Source organism: Salvelinus fontinalis, chromosome 12 (genome assembly GCF_029448725.1).
Source record: "Salvelinus fontinalis isolate EN_2023a chromosome 12, ASM2944872v1, whole genome shotgun sequence".
Taxonomy (NCBI): Eukaryota; Metazoa; Chordata; class Actinopteri; order Salmoniformes; family Salmonidae; genus Salvelinus; species Salvelinus fontinalis.
The window spans coordinates 8,791,778-8,815,139 of record NC_074676.1 but is presented as its reverse complement, the minus strand read 5'-3'; the positions used below and the strand labels follow the sequence as shown (position 1 = coordinate 8,815,139).

The 23,362-nt window shown below is 41.3% G+C and overlaps 2 protein-coding genes across 3 annotated transcripts in view; both read right to left on the bottom strand.

Annotated features, from left to right (window-relative positions):
• LOC129866740 (nuclear factor of activated T-cells, cytoplasmic 3-like) overlaps positions 1-3,792 on the bottom strand; it is a 32,241-nt gene extending 28,449 nt beyond the window's left edge. The window contains exon 1 of one of the 2 annotated variants that reach the window (XM_055939578.1): positions 3,620-3,792. The gene's annotated coding sequence lies outside the window, so the exon portion shown is untranslated. Of the gene's footprint in view, positions 1-2,828; positions 3,600-3,619 lie in introns of those variants that run through there. The other variant, XM_055939579.1, reaches the window with a different exon arrangement.
• Positions 3,793-12,810: 9,018 nt separating this feature from the next.
• LOC129866739 (asc-type amino acid transporter 1-like) overlaps positions 12,811-23,362 on the bottom strand; it is a 28,861-nt gene continuing 18,309 nt past the window's right edge. The window contains exons 7-12 of the mRNA XM_055939577.1: positions 21,819-21,942; positions 21,503-21,606; positions 20,874-20,970; positions 20,501-20,650; positions 20,012-20,189; positions 12,811-19,742 (exon numbers count right to left, since the gene is read on the bottom strand). Coding sequence (XP_055795552.1) covers positions 19,618-19,742; positions 20,012-20,189; positions 20,501-20,650; positions 20,874-20,970; positions 21,503-21,606; positions 21,819-21,942 — 778 coding nt within the window. The 3' untranslated portion in view covers positions 12,811-19,617. The remainder of the gene's footprint in view (positions 19,743-20,011; positions 20,190-20,500; positions 20,651-20,873; positions 20,971-21,502; positions 21,607-21,818; positions 21,943-23,362) is intronic.

Genomic DNA, 23,362 nt, shown 5'->3' with positions numbered 1-23,362 from the left:
ATATATTCATCCGATAACATTGAGGAGTTTACCAAATCAGTCAACGGCTTCATTAATAAATGCATCGACGACGGCGTCCCCACAGTGATCGTATGTACATACCCCAACCAGAAGCCATGGATTACAGGCAACATCCGCACTAGAGCTACCCGACCCGAGCCCGACGAGCCCCGACATTTTAAATCAGGTTAAGGCCGGGTAGGGTCCCGTTTTCTTCATCAATAACTAGGGTACGGGCAGGGCTCAGGTATCACTAAACTGATAATTAACATTTTGAAGCTGAGCCATTTGCTCATGCTCTGCAGTGCAGTGCAGTCATATCTAACACAATGGTGTCAGAAGTGCCTCAACCTTGTCAAATATAAGAAAGGAGAGATTATTTCACAGAAAATAAATGTGAATTGAGTTTTGTCGGAGTTTAGAATGATAAAGTAGCTAACAGCTCTCTCATATATCTTCATTGAGCAGAGAAACCAAAGCGTAGCCGTTGCTATGGCTACACAGAACCGCCATGAGCAGAGTGTATGCAGGGTGCAAGTGACAGACATTGAGGAGCAAATAATGGATTTACTAACGGAGGAAGTTCTCTGATTTCGGGTTTCGGGCAGGTTCGGGCCTTAAATTTGGCAGAAGCAATTGGGTAGGGTACGGCCTGAACATCGCAGGCATGGGTAAAGCTTGGGCTTAAAATTCATGCCCGTGCAGGGCTCTAATCTGCACTGAGCTAAAGGCTAGAGCTGCTGCTTTCAAGGAGTGGGACACTAATCCAGACGCTTATAAGAAATCCCTCTACAACCTCCGATGAGCCAGTGTCAATACAGGACTAAGAACGAATCCTACTATGCCGGCTCTGGAGCGAGTGGAATGTTTCAGGTCGTGCAAACTATCACAGATTATAAAGAGAAATCCAGCCGCGACCTGCCCAGTGACACTAACCTACCAGACGAGCTAGAGCTAAATGCCTGCTATGCTCACTTCGAGGCAAGCAACACTGAACCATGCATGAGAGCACCATCTGTTCTGGAAGACTGTGATCTCGCTCTCCGTAGCCGAGACCTTTAAACAGGTTCATATTCAAAAGGCACCGGGATCAGACAGATTACCAGGACACGTATTCAGAGCATGCGCTGACAAGCTGGCAAGTGTCTTCACTGACATTTTCAACCTCTCCCTGACCCAGTCTGTAATACCTACATGTTTCAACCAGACCACCATAGTCCCTGTGCCCAGCGAAGAGCCCGGATCTCAATCCCATTGAGCACATTTGGGACCTGTTGGATTGGAGGGTGAGGGCTAGAGCCATTCCCCCCAGAAATGTCCAGGAACTTGCAGGTGCCTAACATCTCACAGCAAGAACTGGCAAATCTGGTGCAGTCCAAGAGGAGGAGATGCACTGCAGTACTTAATGCAGCTGGTGGCCACACCAGATACTGACTGTTACTTTTGATTTTTACCCCCCCCCCCCCCCCCCCCCCCCTTTGTTCAGGGACACATTATTCCATTTCTGTTAGTCACATGTCTGTGGAACTTGTTCAGTTTATGTCTCCGTTGTTGAATCTTGTGTTCATAAAAATATTTACACATGTTAAGTTTGCTGAAAATAAACACAGTTGACAGAAGAGGAAGTTTATTTTTTTGCTGAGTTTAGCTAGCCAATGTTAACCAGTTAGCTTGGGTGCTTGACTGTCGTTGTGAGGTCAGAGCTTTCGGAACAACCCTAATTATTCGCCAGAGCGTCCAGTGTGCACTTAGAACGCAAAACGCTATGAATTTATGAGTGGACAATCTGACAGCACTGTTGCAGTCACCAACGCTCTGGATAACATAACAGCCTAACCAGCTCTGCTAGGGCGAGTAATGTTCAGTGAGCTGTTCTCTGTCTCTTAGATGTCTGGAAGTAGCTGGCAGGTTAGTACAGAACACATGGATCAACCCTTAAAGAGATGGGTGGGGCTAAGGCTTACGAAGGTGTGAACAATGCTGAATGGGTGTAGACAAAGAAGGGCTCTCACTAGTAGTACCAAAACACTGAAAGGAGGTTTTCTCAAAAGAGAGTTTACAAGTTGATCAACTTTCAAAGCAGAATTACTTTCCAATTGTTTCCTCAAATGCAGTGTATGATATACAATTTTGTAGCTCTGAGTCTCTACTTTTATCCAATGTAAAAAAATAAAAATAAAATAAATTAAAATGTTGCTACATAAGACCGAATCCATGTGGTGAGTCACAAATGCACAATGAACAGGTGTAATGAACGTGTGTAAAAATGCCCAAAACAAGTGTTCAAATCGCCTGTAAACACAGTGAAAAAAATCACGTGTACAATAAATGACATTTGACACTAGAAAAAAGGAAGTGAAAAATGATAATTACAAGTGTGAGACGAGTAAGACGATTTGAAACTCTTGGCCTTCCATAGTGGTGTAGCAGTTTGCTTGCGTTCAACTAGAGAAACGTGTAAATCAAATCAAACATTATTTGTCACATGCGGTGTAGATCTTACCGTGAAATGCTTACTTACAAGCCCTTAATTAACCAACAGTGCAGTTCAAGAAGAGTTATGCAAATATTTACCAAATAAACTAAAGTTTAAAAATAATTATAATAAAAAATTATAATAAAAAGTAACACAATACCATACAGGAGGTACCGGTACCGAGTTAGTGTGCGTGGGTAAAGGTTGAGTAAATTTGTTCATGTAGGTAGGGGTGTAGTGACTATGCGTCGACAATAAACAGCGAGTGGCATATATTGCTCGTAAAATAATTTGACGACACACATCTGGTACGTACGATATGAAGTTTTAATCAACAATTAAAATAACTCACCGTCATTTACAGAAAGTGCATTGCAGTGGTCTTCATTAGAAGCTTCCAAAGACGCGTGTTGACTCGCTATTTCCTTGGGTCATCAAACCTAGCCGACTCAGTATCGAAATATACCGCATAGAACAGGTATACCCACTATAAGAGTAATGTGTTCTAAATATAATAATTCCATTGAATAAGTCCCTGGTGTGTTGTGTGCTGCATACCTCACTGTATATTGTGTATAAACCAGGCGAACCTGGAAAAAAAACATAAGTTATGTAAGGGATAATCAACGATGGGCTATGCATTCTATGGAAAATAATGAATGACACGGAAGGTGTGTTCCAAGAACAGCTAACGTTAGCGAGGTACAACTGTCCTTCCAAGGAATTCTATTATTTTCCATAGACCCCTGAGTTGATTACCCTTTTATACCATGGCTATACTTTAACACATTTGTCGCTAGAAATGTGTTAATTTGCCGGTAGAAATGTGTTTAACATCCACTGAAGTAGCTAGCAAGTTTACTAGATAGCTACAGTAGTTGCCGTGGTAACCAAACCATCAGTCCTAGTTTGACATAATGAAAATCGAGTTCAACAATGCCAATACTGTTTTCAATTTGTATTTTGCTTTCAAAAGCAGCCAAAAACATAGAACATGTAAGCAGTGGCGATTTTAGCATGTAAAGCTTAATACACAACATACACTTAACGTTAGTATTACTTTCTTAGCTACAGTATAACTACATATCTCCCTGGTATATTACATAATTTATGCAGCATCATACAATACATTTTTGTACTCACCTTGTTGTGCTGTGCTCATTTGAACAGGAAGGTGGCGCGGCGGTCCTTCGTGGGCAAATTTTGTCGTCAACTTTGTCGTCAGTCTGGCATTCTCTGGATTTATGGTGCTTTCAGGACAACTGGGAACTCGGAAAAATACAGGGTCGAATCATGATGACGTCAGTGATCAAATAAAATTGTATTTGTCACATGCGACGAACACAACAAGTGTAGTAGATCTTACCGTGAAATGCTTACTTACAAGCCCTTAACCAACAATGCAATTTTAAGAAAATAGAGTTAAGAAAATATTTACTAAATAAACTAAAGTTTAAAAAAAGAAAAAAAGTAACACAGTAAAATAACAATAATGAGGCTTTATTCACGGGGTGCCTGTACCAAGTTAATGTGCAGGTTAGTTGAGGTAATTTTTACATGTAGGTAGGGTTAAAGTGACTATGCATACATAATAAACATTGAGTAGCAGCATTGTAAAAACAAAGTGGGGGGGTCAATGCAAATAGTCCGGGTGGCCATTTGATGAATTGTTCAGCAGTCTTATGGCTTGGGGGTAGAAGCTGTTATTAAGGAGCCTTTTGGACCTAGACTTGGTGACTGAGAGAACAGTCTATGACTTGGGTGACTGGACTCTTTGACTATTTTTTGGGCCTTCCTCTGACTCCGCCCAGTGTATAGTTCATGGATGGCAGGAAGCTTGGACCCAGTGATGTACCTAGTCTCTACGCACTACCGCCTGTAGCGCCTTACGGTCGGATACCGAGCAGTTGCCATACCAGACGGTGATGCAACCGGTCAGGATGATCTTGATGGTGCAGCTGTAGAACTTTTTGAGGATCTGGATACCCATGCCAAATCTTTTCTGTCTCCTGAGGGGGAAAAGGCGTTGTCGTGCCCTCTTCACAACTTTCTTGGTGTGTTTGGACCATGATAGTTTGTTGGTGATGTGGACACCAAGGAACTTAACTCTCGACACACTCCACTACAGCCCTGTGGATGTGATTGGGGGCGTGTTCGGCCCTCCTTTTCCTGTAGTCTACGATAATCTCCTTTGTCTTGCTCACGTTGAGGGAGAGGTTGTTGTCCTGGCACCACACTGCCAGGTCTCTGACCTTCTCCCTATTATCATTGTCGGTGATCAGGCCTAGGGATGTGTGAGCCGGTGATTGTCAAGCAAATGCCTGCCAGTTTCACAATAATTGACCGTTAATTAACATAAACACATTTAGCATCTCCTGGCTTCCACACATACCTTTGGAACATCTACATTTAAAAAAAATAAAAATAAATCCATGTATTATAGCCTACACCTTCACAATAAATCCATTATTTATTTTAGACTCTGCCTAGCCGGTTCCCCTCACTCCACTGGGATTCTCTGCCTCTAACCCTATTACAGGGGCTGAGTCACTGGCTTACTGGTGCTCTTCCATGCCGTCCCTAGGAGGGGTGCATCACTTGAGTGGGTTGAGTCACTGACGTGGTCTTCCTGTCTGAGTTGGCGCCCCCCTTGGGTTATGCCGTGGCGGAGATTTTTGTGGGCTATACTCGGCCTTGTCTCAGGATGGTAAGTTGGTGGTTGAAGATATCCCTCTAGTGGTGTGGGGGCTGTGCTTTGGCAAAGTGGGTGGGGTTATATCCTGCCTGTTTGGCCCTGTCTGGGGGTATCATCGGATGGGGCCACAGTGTCTCCTGACCCCTCCTGTCTCAGCCTCCAATACTTATGCTGCAGTAGTTTATGTGTCGGGGGGCTAGGGTCAGTCTATTATATCTGGAGTATTTCTCCTGTCTTATCCGGTGTCCTGTGTGAATTTAAGTATGCTCTCTCTAATTCTCTCTTTCTTTCTCTCTCTCGGACCTGAGCCCTAGGACCATGCCCTCAGGACTACCTGGCATGATGACTCCTTGTTGTCCCCGGTCCACCTGGCCGTGCTGCTGCTCCAGTTTCAACTGTTCTGCCTGCGGCTATGGAACCCTGACCTGTTCATTATTATTACTATTATTTGCTGGTCATTTATGAACATTTGAACATCTTGTCCATGTTCTGTTATAATCTCCACCCGGCACAGCCAGAAGAGGACTGGCCACCCCTCATAGCCTGGTTCCTCTCTAGGTTTCTTCCTAGGTTTTGGCCTTTCTAGGGAGTTTTTCCTAGCCACCGTGCTTCTACACCTGCATTGCTTGCTGTTTGGGGTTTTAGGCTGGGTTTTTGTACAGCACTTTGAGATATCAGCTGATGTACGAAGGGCTATATAAATTGATTTGATTTAAGTCTAAAGAAGCATGATATGAAGAAATTGTATTCTATTTCAGAAGAAAAGAATAGCATACTCTGAGGTACTGATGTGGCTATGCCGAATGGCTGTGGACTACACTAGTTCATTTAGCAGACCAGATTTGCTTCGAATTCCGTGGCATTATTTTATATTATTTTATAGTATGAAGAAAACAACTGAACGAAGCTGAAAAATATATAAATATTTTCTCCAAGTGATTTGAGGGAGTGCGCACATGTGGCTATTCTGTGTTGAGCGGTTAACAAGAAGTAGCAACATTTAGAGGTATTAATGTAACTTCAGTTGTTCTACAAACATTGGGCTATATGTTTAGATTTTTAATACATTGTAAGGCTGCATGATGTGACTAATGATGATTTGAAAAAAGTTGCTTGAAAGGCATGAGCTCTGCTTTGTATTTTGAGCAGGCTGTACACACTTCATTAGTCTCTCATTCACAATCTGACAAGCACTTGATAATGCCTCGAATTTCACGGTGGCATCCCCTTTGTGGCCGTAATGAACCCTAAAAAATCCATGCCGTTTGCAGCCTGTGGTCGTTGTGCCTTTCTTCCTGAGTGCTGCGCAATCTGAGGCACCTCTCACTCACATGGCTCTCCATCACGTGATGCTTTTATTATTAAGGTGCATTTTTATGGTGAAAATGATCTTCCCCAAACTCAAAACTCACGTGTTGCTTATGTATGCCACGTAGGCTCTAAACCCCCTGTAAAGCGGATTAATGTGCTTAATTTTAAGAATTTATTGGGCCACTTTAGTTGTGATACAAACCTTATCAAAACATATAGGTCTATGGGCTAGGCTACAAGAGGTGTGCGACAAAGATTCTAAAAAGTCGGGGGAAAAAGGCAGTTTCTTATGCTGGGCATCATTTACGAGTGATAATATATAATCCACAAGTGATAGGCTAATATTGTCACCCATCAGACTATTCATGATTTAATCTTGTCTTTACATATACTAAATAATATATGTGTGATATTTGTTTTGATTTAGAATGGACCATTATCATGGACCTGTCTTGAAACAGGGACAGCGGGAAAAAATAAATGTCATTTATGCACTTAAATAGCAAATGGAGGATGCATTTCCCGTGGTTCATTTTTCTGCAAGGAAGCTAGACCATACTCCTTTTATAAAGATAAACAATTTGATTAATATTAGGAAAGTTGAGAAATAAATAGAATAGGCTTAGTCTATACAAAGCTGATGGGAGCCTCCTCTTTTTAGTAGAGGCCATCACTCTGTTTTCTCGCGCAATTGCATAGCCTATAGAAATGTTGTGCAACATGAGCTCATGGGCTCTCATGAAGTGTTTGATTCGATTTTCGATTACATTTACATTGATGTCAGAGTGATCAGAGGTACAATAGAGTGCTGAGTACCAGGCAGTTATAAAGTTAAGTACGCTATAATGACTATCAGCAGCATCAGAGCTTGGTGAAGCCTATATACCGTGACTAAACGGTCACGTGGAATTTGATTGCCTTCATGACTCTTGACTGCTGGTGTAGCGGTAATAAGGTCACCGCAACAGCCCTAATCAGGCCTACACCAGTTGTGTCATCAGCAAACTTAATGATGGTGTTGAAGTTGTGCTTGTCCACGCAGTCGTGGGTGAACAGGGTGTACAGGAGGGAACTAAGCACGCACCCCTGAGGGGCCCCCGTGCTGAAGATCAGCATGGCAGATGTGTTGTTGCCTACCCTTACCACCTGGGAGCGGCCCATCAGGAAGTCCAAGATCCAGTTGCAGAGGGAGGTGTTTAGTCCCAGGCTCCTTTGCTTAGTAATGAGCTTTGTGGGCACTATGGTGTTGAACGCTGAGCTGTAGTCAATGAACAACATTCTCACATAGGTGTTCCTTTTGTCCAGGTGGGAAAGGGCAGTGTGGAGTGTGATTGAGATTGCGTGATCTGTTGGGGCGGTATGCATATTGGAGTGGGTCTAGGGTTTCTGGAACGATGGTGTTGATGTGACCCATGACCAGCCGTTCAAAGCACTTCATGGCTACCGACGTGAGTGCTCCGGGGCATTAGTCATTTAGGCAGATTACCTTTGCTTTCTTGGGCACAGGGACTATAGTGGTCTGCTTAAAACATATTGGTATTACAGACTTGGACAAGGAGAGGTTGAAAATGTCAGTGAAGACCCTTGCCAGGTGGTCCGTGCATGCTCGCAGTACACATCCTGGTAATCCGTCTGGCCCTGCGGACATGTGAATGTTGACCTGTTTAAAGGTCTTACTCACATCGGCTGAGGAGAGCGTGATCACACAGTTTTCCGGAACAGCTGGTGCTCTCATGCATGTTTTAGTGTTATTTTTTATTTATTTTTTATTTTTTTTATTTTTTTTAGGGGTGGATCAGCTTAGTATTGCGGAAAGAATGTTGCTTCCAATGTAATTGTCTGCATCATTTCCATTCCCCCATATTTTTTTGGGTAAATATATATATCCATACACGTATGCATACATATACACATATTTACATACACATACCTATATAGACATACATACTTTTTTAAAGAATATGCCTTTATTATTATTCCCCGCGACCCTACCACCAATCCCCCAATTGGAGTAAATTTATAAACACTTCTGCTTTTACCTTCAATTTCTACATCTTATACCTATCTTACAGACACAGTCCACTTTACAATAGTTCTCTCTTATTTGTTCTTAGTCCTTCCTCTATTTCTGTTGTCCATCCAATTTTATTTCCACTTGTAACTGTGCTATTTCACAAAAGCTCCGCACCTATACACATTTCACAGATCCCGTATGCCCTATATTGTTTATCTTGTTATTAGTCCCACCCTTCAGCTCCACCCAACCCCTCCCATCTATCTTCCAACATCATCCATTTCGGATTTCTATTTGCCATACATTTCTCAACTGTGCTGTGATGCTTCACAAAAGACCTGAACCTTCCTATTCTCATAGCTTCTACAGATTGTAAATTAAAAATAAACATCTTTGCCAAAATAATTATTATATTATTGATTGATTGACTATGGCTTTTCAAATCCCCCAGTATTGCTATCTGTAGCGTTAGTTTTAGGCAAATGTTGCAATTCTTCAGCCATTCCTGGACCTGTGACCAAAAACGAGCTACATATGGACAATACCAAAATAAATGATCTAATGACTCTGCCTCCTCACAACAGAATCTGCAGAGCTGGGAAGATTGTATACCCCATATATATAACATTCTATTAGTTGCAAGAATTTTGTACAGTAATTTATATTGAAAAATTCGAAGTTTTGAATCCGGCGTTGTTTTGCGTATCAATTCATAAACCATGTGCCATGGAATGGGTACATCGAAAATCTCTTCCCAACTATTTTGCAATTTGTATGGCACAGCTGTTAGTTTTTTGGTCCTTAAATGAAATTGGTATATGTTTTTATTTATCACACTTTTCTTTAACCATTTTTGTTCTTTAATACAGGGCCGACATACAAGTTCCTTACTTTTTTCCCCTTCTACTTGCCTCTTCCATTTTTGTGGTAATGCTGCAATTAATTGGTTGTAATTTTGGGTAGAGCAGACTTTTCCATATGTCTGTGTTAGCTGCATGTGTGACATAACTCCACCAGTCCTATTTATGATATCATTCACAAAAATTATACCTTTTTTAAACATTTCTTCGATAAATACAGTTTTTTTATCAATTATTATATTTGAATTTAACCACAATATTTGTTGTACTATTTGTTCCGTCCTTTCAGGTGGATTAAACTGAAATTGCAACCAACTTTCTAAGGCTTGTTTAAAGAATAAGGATATTTTGGAGATCATTTCCTTTTCAAACAACCGAAAATGAGCAGGTGTAATCTGAATAAAGGGAAAAAGGAACATAGGATGGGAAATATGAACATAGGATGAGACATTCGTACCAGTTTACTAGAGAACCAGTTTGGATTTAAGTATAACTTTTGTATGACCGATGCCTTTAGTGAGAGGTCTAATGCTTTAATATTTAATAATTTCTGCCCTCCGAATTCATATTCGTTATATAAATAGGCCCTTTTAATTTTATCTGGCTTGCCGTTCCAAATAAAATTGAATATTTTTTGTTCATATAATTTAAAAAACAGGTCACTAGGTGTAGGCAAAACCATAAGCAAATAGGTAAACTGTGATATGACTAAAGAGTTAATTAGGGTGATTTTTCCACAAATAGACAGGTATTTTCCTTTCCATGGTAGCAAGATCTTATCTATTTTTGCTAACTTTCTATAAAAATTTATTGGAGTGAGATCATTTCTTTCTTTTGGGATTTTTATACCGAGTATGTCCACATCTCCGTCAGACCATTTAATTGGTAAACTACATGGCAATATAAAATGTGTATTTTTTAGTGATCCAATACGTAATATGGTACATTTATCATAATTTGGTTTTAATCCAGAGAGGATAGCAAAGGTATCTAGATCCTCTATGAGGCCCTGGAGAGACTCTAGTTGTGGTTTTAAAAGAAAACATGAATCATCAGCGTACAATGACACCTTAGTTTTTAAGCCATGGATTTCTAATCCTTTAATATTAATGTTTGATCTAATTTTAACAGCTAACATTTCGATGGCAATAATAAATAGATATGCCGATAGTGGACAACCTTGTTTTACTCCTCTAGATAGTTTAAAACTTTCTGAGATGTAGCCATTATTTACTATTTTACACCTAGGGTTACTATACATAATTTTAACCCATTTTATAAGAGATTCCCCAAAATTGAAATATTCTAGGCATTTATATATAAACTCCAGTCGTACTTTATCAAAAGCCTTTTCAAAATCAGCTATGAAAACCAGGCCTGGTGTCCCCGATATCTCATAGTGTTCTATTGTTTCCAGTACTTGCCTTATATTATCTCCAATGTATCGTCCATGTAAAAAACCTGTCTGATTAGGATGAATAATATCTGACAAAACTTTTTTTATTCTATGCGCCATGTTGACCTGTTTAAAGGTCTTACTCACATCGGCTGAGGAGAGCGTGATCACACAGTTTTCCGGAACAGCTGGTGCTCTCATGCATGTTTTAGTGTTATTTGCCTCGAAGCGAGCATAGAATTAGTTTAGCTCATCTGGTAGGCTTGTGTCATTGGGAAGCTCTCGGCTGTGCTTCCCTTTGTAGTCTGTAATAGTTTGCAAGCCCTGCCACATCCGACGAGTGTTAGAGCCAGTGTAGTTCGATTCGATCTTAGTCCTGTATTGATGCTTTGCCTGTCTGATGGTTCGTCGGAGGGCATAGCGAGACTTCTTATAAGCTTCCGGGTTAGAGTCCCGCTCCTTGAAAGTGACAGCTCTAGCCTTTAGCTCAGTGCGGATGTTGCCTGAAATCCATGGCTTCTGGTTGGGGTATGTACATACGGTCACTGTGGGGGGGACGTCATCGATGCCCTTATTGATGAAGCCAATGACTGATGTTGTGTACTCCTTAATGCCATCAGAGGAATCACAGAACGTATTCCAGTCTGTGCTAGCAAAACAGTCCTGTAGCTTAGCATCTGCTTAATTTGACCACTTTTTTATTGATCTAGTCACTGGTGCTTCCTGCTTTAATTGGTCAGATTTTCCAGGGAGAGCTTCGTACGTGTCTGTGTGTGGAGTAAAGGGGTCTAGAGTTTTTTTTTTATCCTCTGGTTGCACATGTGACATGCTGGTAGAAATTAGGTAAAACGGATTTAAATTTGCCTGCATTAAAGTCCCCAGCCACTAGGAGCGCCACTTCTGGATGAGCATTTTCTTGTTTGCTTATGGCCTTATACAGCACGTTGAGTGCGGTCTTGGTTGATAGTGTTGTCTAAAAACGGCAGCCATCGCCTTCGGTGCCTACATTTTATCTATAATTTCTCTTCATTATTTCTCTTCATATGACAAGGTTTGAAAAGGATTTGCCAGTAGATTGTCGACTTGATTCATGATGACTGCTAGCTTGCTAGCTAAGATTTTGAAAGTATGATCAGTCCAATCAAGCTACTGTAGATTTAACATGATTTGATGTAATTTTATCTGTGGCTAATGACCTTGAGCCTTCTTGGATGGGCACTTCTAATGTAACTCTATGGCAGCACCAAAGGGGCTTGAATTTTCGAGCTCAACCCTTAGATTTTGCGGTGACGTAGTGTCCCCATTAGTGACAGAACACTGAGCCAATCACGGCGCAACTAGAGAATATTACCAACCCCTACACTCCACATTTGCCTGCCCCACCACCACAGAAAGCACTAGACTGAAACAACTGCATTTTGGAGTTGCCTTAACTCAAGAAAGCAAAAAAGAGACCATGTTGGTATGCTGCTTTTACATTGTTTGCAAACTGATATGTGACACATATTAATGCCACAAATAACATACAGAATAGGCCCCCCAAAAAAGATATAGTACCAGTCAAAAGTTTGGACACACCTACTCATTCCAGGGTTTTTCTTTATTTTGACTATTTTCTACATTTTAGAATAATAGTGAACACATCAAATCTTTGAAATAACACATATGGAATCATGTAGTAACCAAAAATGCGTTAAACAAATTTAATAAAAACATATTTTATATTTGAGATTCTTCAAAGTAGCCACCCTTTGCCTTGATGACAGCTTTGCACACTCTTGGCATTCATTCATGTAAAAATGAACTATAGCCATTGAATTCGTGCAAATGTACCGTTCTTTATATGGAAATAATGCACGCTCTAGAATGCCCTTCAAGCCAATGACAAACACGTATTCAACAATGCGATGGTTAAAATATTTTAAAGGGACGTAAATACTTTTTCTTTTTGTCTCTGGCTGGCAGATACCGGTACATTATTGGCACATTTAAACAGTTGAATACTTTATAGTGTGTGTGAAAAAGCACGGTAAATGAGAATGGCAATGAGAAAAAACATTTCAGATAGGTATTTGATTTTATTGTGCTATTATTGTTAGTTTCTCATTTACAAAAAAGTGCGCTAAAATACATTCCAAGTACTGAACCCATTGTAAACACCTGATGCTTTACAAATAATTTACAGTGTAAAATCTCTTCATACCAAGACGCTCTAGAAATCTAAACTAAACTGCATATAAAGTAGTAATAAACCTTGCATAAGCAGTGTGTTTTCCCTGACTGGGGCCTAATGGTTATGGCAGCTGTTGGAGAGAGAGAGATAACTCAATGTTGTACTTACAAACTAAATAATGATACACTATATATACAAAAGTATGTGGACACCCCTTCAAATTTGTGGATTTGGCTACTTCGGCCACACCTATTGCTGACAGGTGTATAAAATCGAGCACACCGCCATGCAATCTCCATAGACAAACACTGACAAACACAGTAGAATGGCCTTACTGAAGAGCTCAGTGACTTTCAACATGGCACCGTCATAGGATGCCACCTTTCCAACTAGTCAGTTCATCGTATTTCTGCCCTGCTAGAGCTGCCCCGGTCAACTATAAGTACTGTTATTGTGAAGTGGAAACGTTTAGGCGACCGCCAGGTGCTGAAGCGCATAGTGCGTAAAAATGGTCTGTTCTCGGTTGCAACACTCACTACCGAGTTCCAAACTGCCTCTGGAAGCAACGTCAGCACAAGAACTGTTCGTCGGGAGCTTCATGAAATGGGTTTCCATGGCCGAGTAGCCGCACACAAGCCTAAGATCACCATGCACAATGCCAAGCATCGGCTGGAGTGGTGTAAAGCTCACAGCCATTGGACTCCGGAGCAGTGGAAACGCGTTATTTGGACTTCACCATCCGGCAGTCCAACGGACAAATCTGGGTTTTGCGTATGCCAGGAGAACGCTACCTGCCCCAATGCATAGTGCCAACTGTAATGTTTGGTGGAGGAGGAATAACGGTCTGGGGCAGTTTTTCATGGTTCGGGCTAGTCCCCTAAATTCCAGTGAAGGCAAATCTTAACGCTACAGCATACAATGACATTCTAGACAATTCTGTCCTTACCACTTCTTGCCAACAGTTTGGGGAAGGCCCTTTCCTGTTTCAGCATGACAATGCCCCCGTGCACAAAGCGAGGGCCATACAGAAAGGGTTTGTTGATATCGATGTGGAAGAATTTGACTGGCCTGCACAAAGCCCTGACCTCAACCCCATTGAACATCTTTTGGATGAATTGGAACGCCGACTGCGAGCCAGGCTTAATAGCCCAACATCAGTGCCTGACTTCACTAACGCTCTTGTGGATGAATGGAAGAAAGTCCCTGCAGCAAAGTTCCAACATCTAGCGTAAAGCCTTCCCAGAAGAGTGGAGGCTGTTGTAGTAACAAAGGGGGGACCAACTCCATATTAATGCCCATGATTTTGGAATGAGATGTTCAATGAGCAGATGTCCACATTCTTTTGGTCATGTAGTGTATCTTAATCATAAATCATTTTATCTGGCTATTGGCATAACATATTTTCCTTGAGTAAATTGTGGTATCTACGTATCTACAGTTGAAGTTTGAAGTTTACATACTTAGGTTGGAGTCATTAAAACTCGATTTTTAACCACCACTTCAAAAATGTCTTGTTAACAAACTGTAGTTTTGGCAAGTCGGTTAGGACATCTACTTTGTGCATAATAAGTAATTTTTCCAACAATTGTTTATAGACAGATTATTTCACTTATAATTCACTGTATCACAATTCCAGTGGGTCAGAAGTTTACATACACTAAGTTGACTGTGCCTTTAAACAGCTTGAAAGTTCCAGAAAATTATGTCATGGCTTTAGAAGCTTCTGATAGGCTACTTCACATCATTTGAGTCAATCGTACGTGTACTTGTGGATGTATTTCAAGGCCTACCTTCAAACTCAGTGCCTCTTTGATTGACATCATGGGAAAATCTAAAGAAATCAGCCAAGACCTCAGGAAAAAGTATTCTAGACCTCGACATGTCTGGTTCATCCTTGGGAGCAATTTCCAAATGCCTGAAGGTGCTACGTTCATCTTTACAAACAATAGTAAGCAAGTATAAACACCATGGGATCACGCAGCCGCTCAGGAAGGAGACGCACGCGTTCTGTCTCCTAGAGATGAACATACTTTGGTGCGAAAAGTGCAAATTAATCCCAGAACAACAGCAAAGGACCTTGTGAGGATGATGGAGGAAACGGGTACAAAGTATCTATATCCACAGTAAAACGAGTCCTATATCGACATAACCTGAAAGGCCGCCCAGCAAGGAAGAAGCCACTGCTCCAAAACCGCCAAAAAAAGCCAGACTAGGGTTTGCAACTGCACATGGGACAAAGATCGTACTTTTTGGAGAAATGTCCTCTGGTCTGATGAAACAAAAATAGAACTGTTTGGCCATAATGACCATTGTTATGTTTGGAGGAAAAAGGGGGAGGCTTGTAAGCCGAAGAACACCATCCCAACCTTGAAGCACGGGGGTGGCAGCATCATGTTGTGGGGGTGCTTTGCTGCAGGAGGGGCTGGTGCACTTCACAAAATAGATGGCTTCATGAGGGAGGAAAATTATGTGGATATATTGAAGCAACATCTCAAGACATCAGTCAAAGTTAAAGCTTGGTCGCAAATGAGTCTTCTAAATGGACAATGACCCCAATCATGCTTCCAAAGTTGTGGCAAAATGTCTTAAGGACAGCAAAGTCAAGGTATTGGAGTGGCCATCACAAAGCCCTGACCTCAATCCTATAGAAAATTTGTGGGCAGAACTGGAAAAGCGTGTATGAGCAAGGAGGCCTACAAACCTGACTCAGTTACACCAGCTGTCAGGAGGAATGGGCCAAAATTCACCCAACTTATTGTGGGAAGCTTGTTGAAGGCTACCCAAAAATGTTGACTCAAGTTAAACAATTTAAAGGCAATGCTACCAAATACTAATTGAGTGTATGTAAACTTCTGTCGCACTGGGAATGTGATGAAAGAAATAAAAGCTGAAAGAAATAATTCTCTACTATTATTCTGACATTTCACATTCTTCAAATAATGTGGTGATCCTAACTGACCTAAAACAGGGAATTTGTACGAGAATTAAATGTCAGGAATTATGAAAAACTGAGTTTAAATGTATTTCGCTAAGGTGTATGTAAACTTTGGACTTCAACTCTATCTATCTACAGTATATAACTATCTACAGTGGCAAGAAAAAGTATGTGAACCCTTTGGAATTACCTGGATTTCTGCATAAATTGGTCATAAAATGTGATCTGATCTTCATCTAAGTCACAACAATAGACAAACACAGTGTGCTTAAACTAATAACACACCAATTATTGTATTTTTATTTTCTATATTGAATACATAATTTAAACATTCACAGTGTAGATTGAGAAAAGTATGTGAACCCCTAGGCTAATGACTGTCGTAGCTGAATCAGAATTAGTTAGGTAACGTAGATAAATAAGATGTTTTATGTATTTTATACTTGTCATTAGAATGTCTTCTTTTGGACTATACTGTTGGCAGTTGCATTTTCCTTTCTCTCTCTAGGGAAAAGTCACTTGGGGCCCAAAGAGGGTAGAGGTCAGGCTTGTCTTTTACATATCTGGTAATATGCAGAATATCAGAAAGGGAGAAGTCAGGTTTGAACATTGTCTTTAATAGATGAATATATCTGTGAAACCATGTGAAGGGCTCCACTATGTCGGTACTCCAGTCACTCCCTCATTTTCCCATTGGGGGGGAGGAGTATGGCAGTGTCTGGAACCATTATACCACCCCTCTGATGTTGAACTTATCTTTCATAGTATATGACCTAGAGGTTCACTCCCCTTAGTGAGCTTCTCCAGGAGTGGGGAGAAGAGGGGGTGTATTTGAGATGGGAGTATCTAGAATTGACAATTGATATATGCCATTGGATGAGGTAATGTTTTGGTAATAGGAAGTACCAATAACGAGAAGTAGAACCTCGTCTAAAGAGACCAAACTGAATGATAATTTATAGCTAATGCTATCTGGCTATGGGATACTCCTCTTTCAAGTAAAAGGCCCTTTGTGAAGTTTCTAAGATCTTTGGTTCATCATGTAAGTTGAGAGGGGTGTATCTTGGCTATAAAAGATACTAAGAATTATTTTGTAAGTACTCTCAGAGAATTCATTTATAGACACTGAATTGATCTGAGAGTCAAAGGGCTATGGTGAAGCTCATATAATTAAAGATGGACTTTAAAATATAACTCTGACTTGTGTGTGGTTTGTAAACTCTCATCATTTAGTAATACAGGAAATTACCACGACATGGCTTATCCAAAAGCTAATTGGAGTCAGGAGTCAGCTAACCTGGAGTCCAACCAAAGAGACAAGATTGGAGATATTGGTTAGAGCTGCCCTGCCCTATAAAAGACACTCACAAAATTTGAGTATGCTATTCACAAGAAGCATTGCCTGATGTGAACCATGTCTCGAACAAATGAGATCTCAGAAGGCCTAAGATTATGAATTGTTGACTTAAAGCTGGAAAGGGTTACACAAGTATCTCTAAAAGCCTTGATGTTCATCAGTCCACAGTAAGACAAATTGTATATAAATGGAGAAAATTCAGCACTGTTGCTACTCTCCCTAGGAGTGGCCGTCCTGCAAAGATGACTGCAAAAGCACAGCGCAGAATACTCAATGAGGTTAAGAAGAATCCTATCATCTCTGATGACGAGTCTACGATACGTAAAACACTAAACAAGAATGGTGTTCATGGGAGGACACCACGGAAGAAGCTACTGCTGTCCAAAAAAAACATTGCTGCATGTCTGAAGTTCGCAAAAGAGCACCTGGTTGTTTCACAGCACTACTGGCAAAATATTCTGTGGACAGATTAAACTAAAGTTGAGTTGTTTGGAAGGAACACAACACTATGTGAGGAGAAAAAAAGGCACAGCACACCAACGTGAAAACCTCTTCCCAGCTATAAAGTATGGTGCAGGGAGCATCATGGTTTGGGGCTGCCTCAGGGCCTGGACAGCTTGCTATCATCTATGAAAAAATGGCCAAGTTTATCAAGACATTTTGCAGGAAAATGTAGTGCTATCTGTCTGCCAATTGACGCTCAACAGAAGTTGGGTGATGCAACAGGACAATGACCCAAAACACAGATGTAAATCAACAACAGAATGGCTTCAACAGAAGAAAATACTCCTTCTGGAGTGGCCCAGTCAGAGTCCTGACCTCAACCCGATTGAGATGCGGTGGCATGACCTCAAGAGTACGGTTCACACCAGACATCCCAAGAATATTGCTGAACTGAAACAGTTTTGGTAAGAGGAACGGTCCAAAATTCCTCCAGACCGTTGTGCAGGTCTGATCCGCAACTACAGAAAATGTTTGGTTGAGGTTATTACTGCCAAAGGAGGGTCAACCAGTTATTATATCCAAGGGTTCACAAACTTTTTCCACCCTGCACTGTGAATGTTTACACAGTGTGATCAATTAAGACATGATATAATTGTTTGTGTGTTATTAGTTTAAGCAGACTGTGTTGGTCTATTGTTGTGACTTAGATGAAGATAAGATCAAATTTGCTGACCAATTTATGCAGATCTACAGGTAATTCCAAAGGCTTCACATACTTTTTCTTGCCACTGTACCCATCCATTTAGTACAATACAGTATCTTCAGTATCTATCAAGGTATGCCAATTCAAATCTATTTAAAAAGAAATACAACAAATCCCAAGTTTAGTTTTACAGTAACAGTCAAGGGCCTGGCCATAATGAAGAACAAATAGTTGTTAAAGAACTCTGTCTGGGGCTGAGAAATACAGTACAGTACTCCACTGGAAAAGCAAATGCCTTTTGCATGTTCTTGTCAGGTTCCCAGCACATGTAAGGATGTTTAGTTTTAAGTGTGGTACAAATAAAACATAAAATAAGTTAACTTAATATTACAATCTTAGTTTAGAAATAAACATTAGAAAAGTGCAGCAAGCATTTTGTGAGGAGTTTTACTTCCACGTATAAATTGGAGTTTGGGTCATTTAGTCAGCTGTGAACATTGCAGTTGTGTGTATTTATAGCATGACATAGAATCAGTAGTGTAAAAGGCAATGGCAAGCATTAAACTAAGTAAAAACACAGAGTGACCCTCAACTATCAACTACAACCTATCTATCATCAGTAGTATACAATCAGAACAAATCTATCTTGTTTTCTGCTGCTGGCTAAAGAGATTAATTTCCAAAGGAATCAAGTCAAAGGCTCTGAAGTCTATGTTCACAGATGGTTCTGAATATGTTCACAAATCCGAGGAACCCATTTCATGTGGCAAATTAACTGGCAAGAAGCAGAATATGGAAGACCACAGTGCTTTTTCTAATTCTCATAAGGAACACACAAAGCGTTAAGCGTTCCAAAATACATTAAGAGAGAACATTAATTAATAAGGAACCCATTTCTCCCTATAAGGCACAGTGATACACAGTAAATCTCAGGTCAAAACCAAAATACTGCCAATGTTGAAAAGTTACAGAAAAGTCGCAAATAGTTCCTTAGGGAATATGAAGTCTGTTTCAGAACGTGATACTGTTGGCATTAGCTTGTACTTGACGACTTAGTAGAAAAAGAGGAGAAAAACATTTGCAAGTGGCCCGTGCATCAAAACGCAGGCAATTCCACTTAGCAGTAAAGAAAAGGATATGAGTCTCAGATGACCAAAGACCAGACAAGGGGCTCCACTAAAAGGAAAGGACCATGTCATCATACAGTGACAGAATATACAAAAAAGAAAAATACTTCAGAAGGCAAAAACAGTTTAAGACTTCCCAGAGAGAATGTTGGAAGATTTGTCAGGCCATTCTTCGATCGGACTGATCTCGATGGGGTCGAACTGGGGGAAGACCACGAAACACAGCCTCTGTGCCACGTAGGTCGCTGACTCTGTGAGAAAACAGGGCCCACATTTAGCATCACATCAAGGTGTCTGACCAGGCAACTAAAATAGTTAGATTCCTTTTAAATGCCATATATCTGGGTCTACTGAAATAAAGAATGGGTTGATACTTGTCATATACAGGGTTTAGGGAGGTTGGATACTATTAAACACTTGGTTGAATTTGAATCCAGAAATTCTGATACTTTTGGGGAAAAGTAAGAGCCCGCGATTATTAAGACAAACATGTATTTGCAGAATTGAAGAGGACACCCACCGATGAAGTCATAGATACACTTTGGCTTGGATTTCCAGTGCACCCCCAGGAAGTAAACTGGTACACCAGTGAGCATGATGACCAGCCCAACACCACACACCACTGGCTCAGAGTACAGACTGAAGCCCAGCAACAGGGCCCAGAACATCAGGTAGGTGACAGGGACAAGGAGGTTGACCTGATGAGCAGGGATGAGAACAGATTTATTTTTATAATGGAGAGAGTGTCACGTGCCGCTCCACCTTTCAGTGAATCACCTGGCGGGGAGGACAGAGGAAAGAGCTGCTCATACTCTGAAGTTTTCAACAGTAGGTGAGAACAGATTCACTGTATTGCTGTAGTTTGCTCTTATTTGTCAATTACGGTGTCAATCCTTTATCTGTAATGCAAACTAGCACAAACTGACATCCTGCTATATAAAAACAGTTGTAAACTTTACAGAAATGTCAGAGAGGGGCCATGATTGAACCATGACCAGAGTAATAATACCTTAATTGGTCTGTAAAGTTTGGGCTTCTTCCATCGGTAGTAGAGCAGGCCTGCGATGGTGACTCCATAGGAGAGGTAGTTGATGAAGGACACATAGTTGATCAGGTTGTGTGTCTCTCCTATACACAGGATTACAATGGTGGCAGCACACTGCAAGACAAAGAGAGATGGAGAAAGGGAGTGAGGGAGAGAGAAATAGACAGAGACAGACAGGGGGAAGGAGGAGAGAGAAGAGAGGTGAGGACAACTGATTAATACCTGAGTGAGGTATAGAATACAGAGGAAGCCTACCGTAGACAGTGGTTAAGGGCTGTAACAGCGGCATTGAGTTGAGTGCACTAGAAATAGTAGAAAATAAGTATCCGTTTCTTACACAGCAGAGGAGAGCTGGGATGGGGGTGCAGTTCTTAAAGTGGATCATGGCCAGCAAGCTGGGTAGATGTCCCTCTCTGGCCCCAGAGAAACACAATCTAGAAAGACACATGAAAACATAGAGGAGGTATAGACCCATATACAATCATTTCACGAACTTAAAAAACATGCATGCACCTCCGTTTCCAGGACGTGTCTCAATCCAAAGGCAGCATCCTTGTGGATTGAGACACGGCCTAGAGGACATAGAGGACATTTCCCAGGGTTGACCTGCTCAACTCTATTCCACATCAGGTAACTGATGCAAGCAGTAGAATCAGATTTTTTTGAAACAGATAAAAATACACCTTATGGAACAGCGGGGACTGTAAAGCAACACAAACATAGACACAGACACATGCATACACACACATGATAACATACTCACTATACACACACACACATACACATGGATTTTGTGTTGTAGATATGTGGTAGTGGAGTAGGAGACTGAGGGCACACACGTAGTGTGTTGTGAAATCTGTTTTAAATGTTTTGTAATATTTTTTAAATTGTATCTGCCTTAATTTTTCTGGACCCCAGGAAGAGTAAGAGCTAATGGGGAACCATAATAAATACAAATACAAATACCTTGAGGAGGTGAAGAGGTAGCCGTTGATGCCTCCGAACGTGGACAAGGCCACAGAGATGGGCATAATGACAGAGAACATCCCCAGGAGCTTCTCTCCAAATGTCTGCAACAGACATGTTGACAGGTTTACATTTAGGACAAAAAACAAGCCTTGGATAGCTCGAGGCAGGGAAAGTATTTTTCATAAATAATGGCATCTTTATGTGAACATGCATTGTGTTGAACATTCATTAAATCAAATAATGACACCATTAAAGTACAGTACTCCAGGCAATATTTGTCTTGTTGCAAAGCAAAGCGAACCGCGTTACTCACGACGGCCACAGCGTTGGATGAGAGCAGCTCCTCGGGTGACATGGCGGAGAAGTAGGCGATGTTGGTGAGCGTGTACACAAAGGTCACCAATGGGATTGAGATGTAAATGGCACGAGGTAGGTTCCTGATGAGGTAATCCACATGGTACATAAACTACTGATGAGGTAATCCACATGGTATAAAAACTACTGATGAGGTAATCCACATGGTACATAAACTACTGATGAGGTAATCCACATGGTACAAAAACTGCTGATGAAGACATCCACAAGGTACATAAACTACTGATGAGGTAATCCACACGGTACATAAACTACTGATTAGTTCATCCACAAAGTACATAAACTACTGATGAGGTAATCCACACGGTATAAAAACTACTGATGAAGACATCCACAAGGTACATAAACTACTGATGAGGTAATCCACATGGTACAAAAGTGACTGAAGAGGTCATCCACAAGGTACATGAACTACTGATGAGGTAATCCACATAGTATACAAACCATGCAATCAACCCACAGTCTCATAAATCATGCATTGTTGGGGAAGTAAGAAGGCAGCTGACATGCAATATACACTATATATACAAAAGTATGTGGACACCCCTTCAAATGATTGGATTTGGCTATTTCAGCCACACCCGTTTCTGCCCTGCTAGAGCTGCCCCGGCCAAATGTAAGTGCTGTTAGGAGCAACAATGGCTCAGCCGCAAAGTGGTATGTCACACAAGCTCACGGAATGGGACTGCCGAGTGCTAAGGCGCGTAGGACGTAAAAATCATCTTTCCTCTGTTGCAACACTCGCAACCGAGTTCCAAACTGCCTCTGGAAGCAACGTCAGCACAAGAACTGTTTGTTGGTAGCTTCATGAAATGGGTTTCCATGGCCGAGCAGCCTAAGATCACCAGCGTCGGCTGGAGTGGTGTAAAGCTCGCTGCCATTGGACTCTGGAGCAGTGGGAACACGTTCTCTGGAGTGATGAATCACGCTTCACTATCTGGCAGTCCGACAGCTGAATCTGGGTTTGACAGATGCCAGGAGAACGCTACCTGCCCCGAAGCATAATGACAACTGTAAAGTTTGGTGGAGGAGGACTAATGGTCTGGGGCTGTTTTTCATGGTTTGATTAGGCCCCTTACTTCCAGTGAAGGGAAATCTAAACGCTACAGCATACAATAACATTCTAGATGATTCTATGCTTCCAAGTTTGTGGCAACAGTTTTGTGAAGGCCCCTTCCTGTTTCAGCATAAAAATGCCCCTGTGCACAAAGCGAGGTTCATACAGAAAATGTTTGATCGGTGTGGAAGACCTTGAATGGTCTGCAATTGACTGGGCTGAATGGAAGCAAGTCCCCACAACAATGTTCCAACATCTAGTGGAAAGCCTTCCCAGAAGAGTGGAGGCTGGTAAAGCAGCAAAGAGGGTACCAACTCCATAATAATGCCCATGATTTTGTAATGAGTGGTTCGACGAGCAGGTGTCCACATACTTTTGGGCACCTCCCCGCATTGGTCGGGCGACGGGGAGCATACAACCAGGTA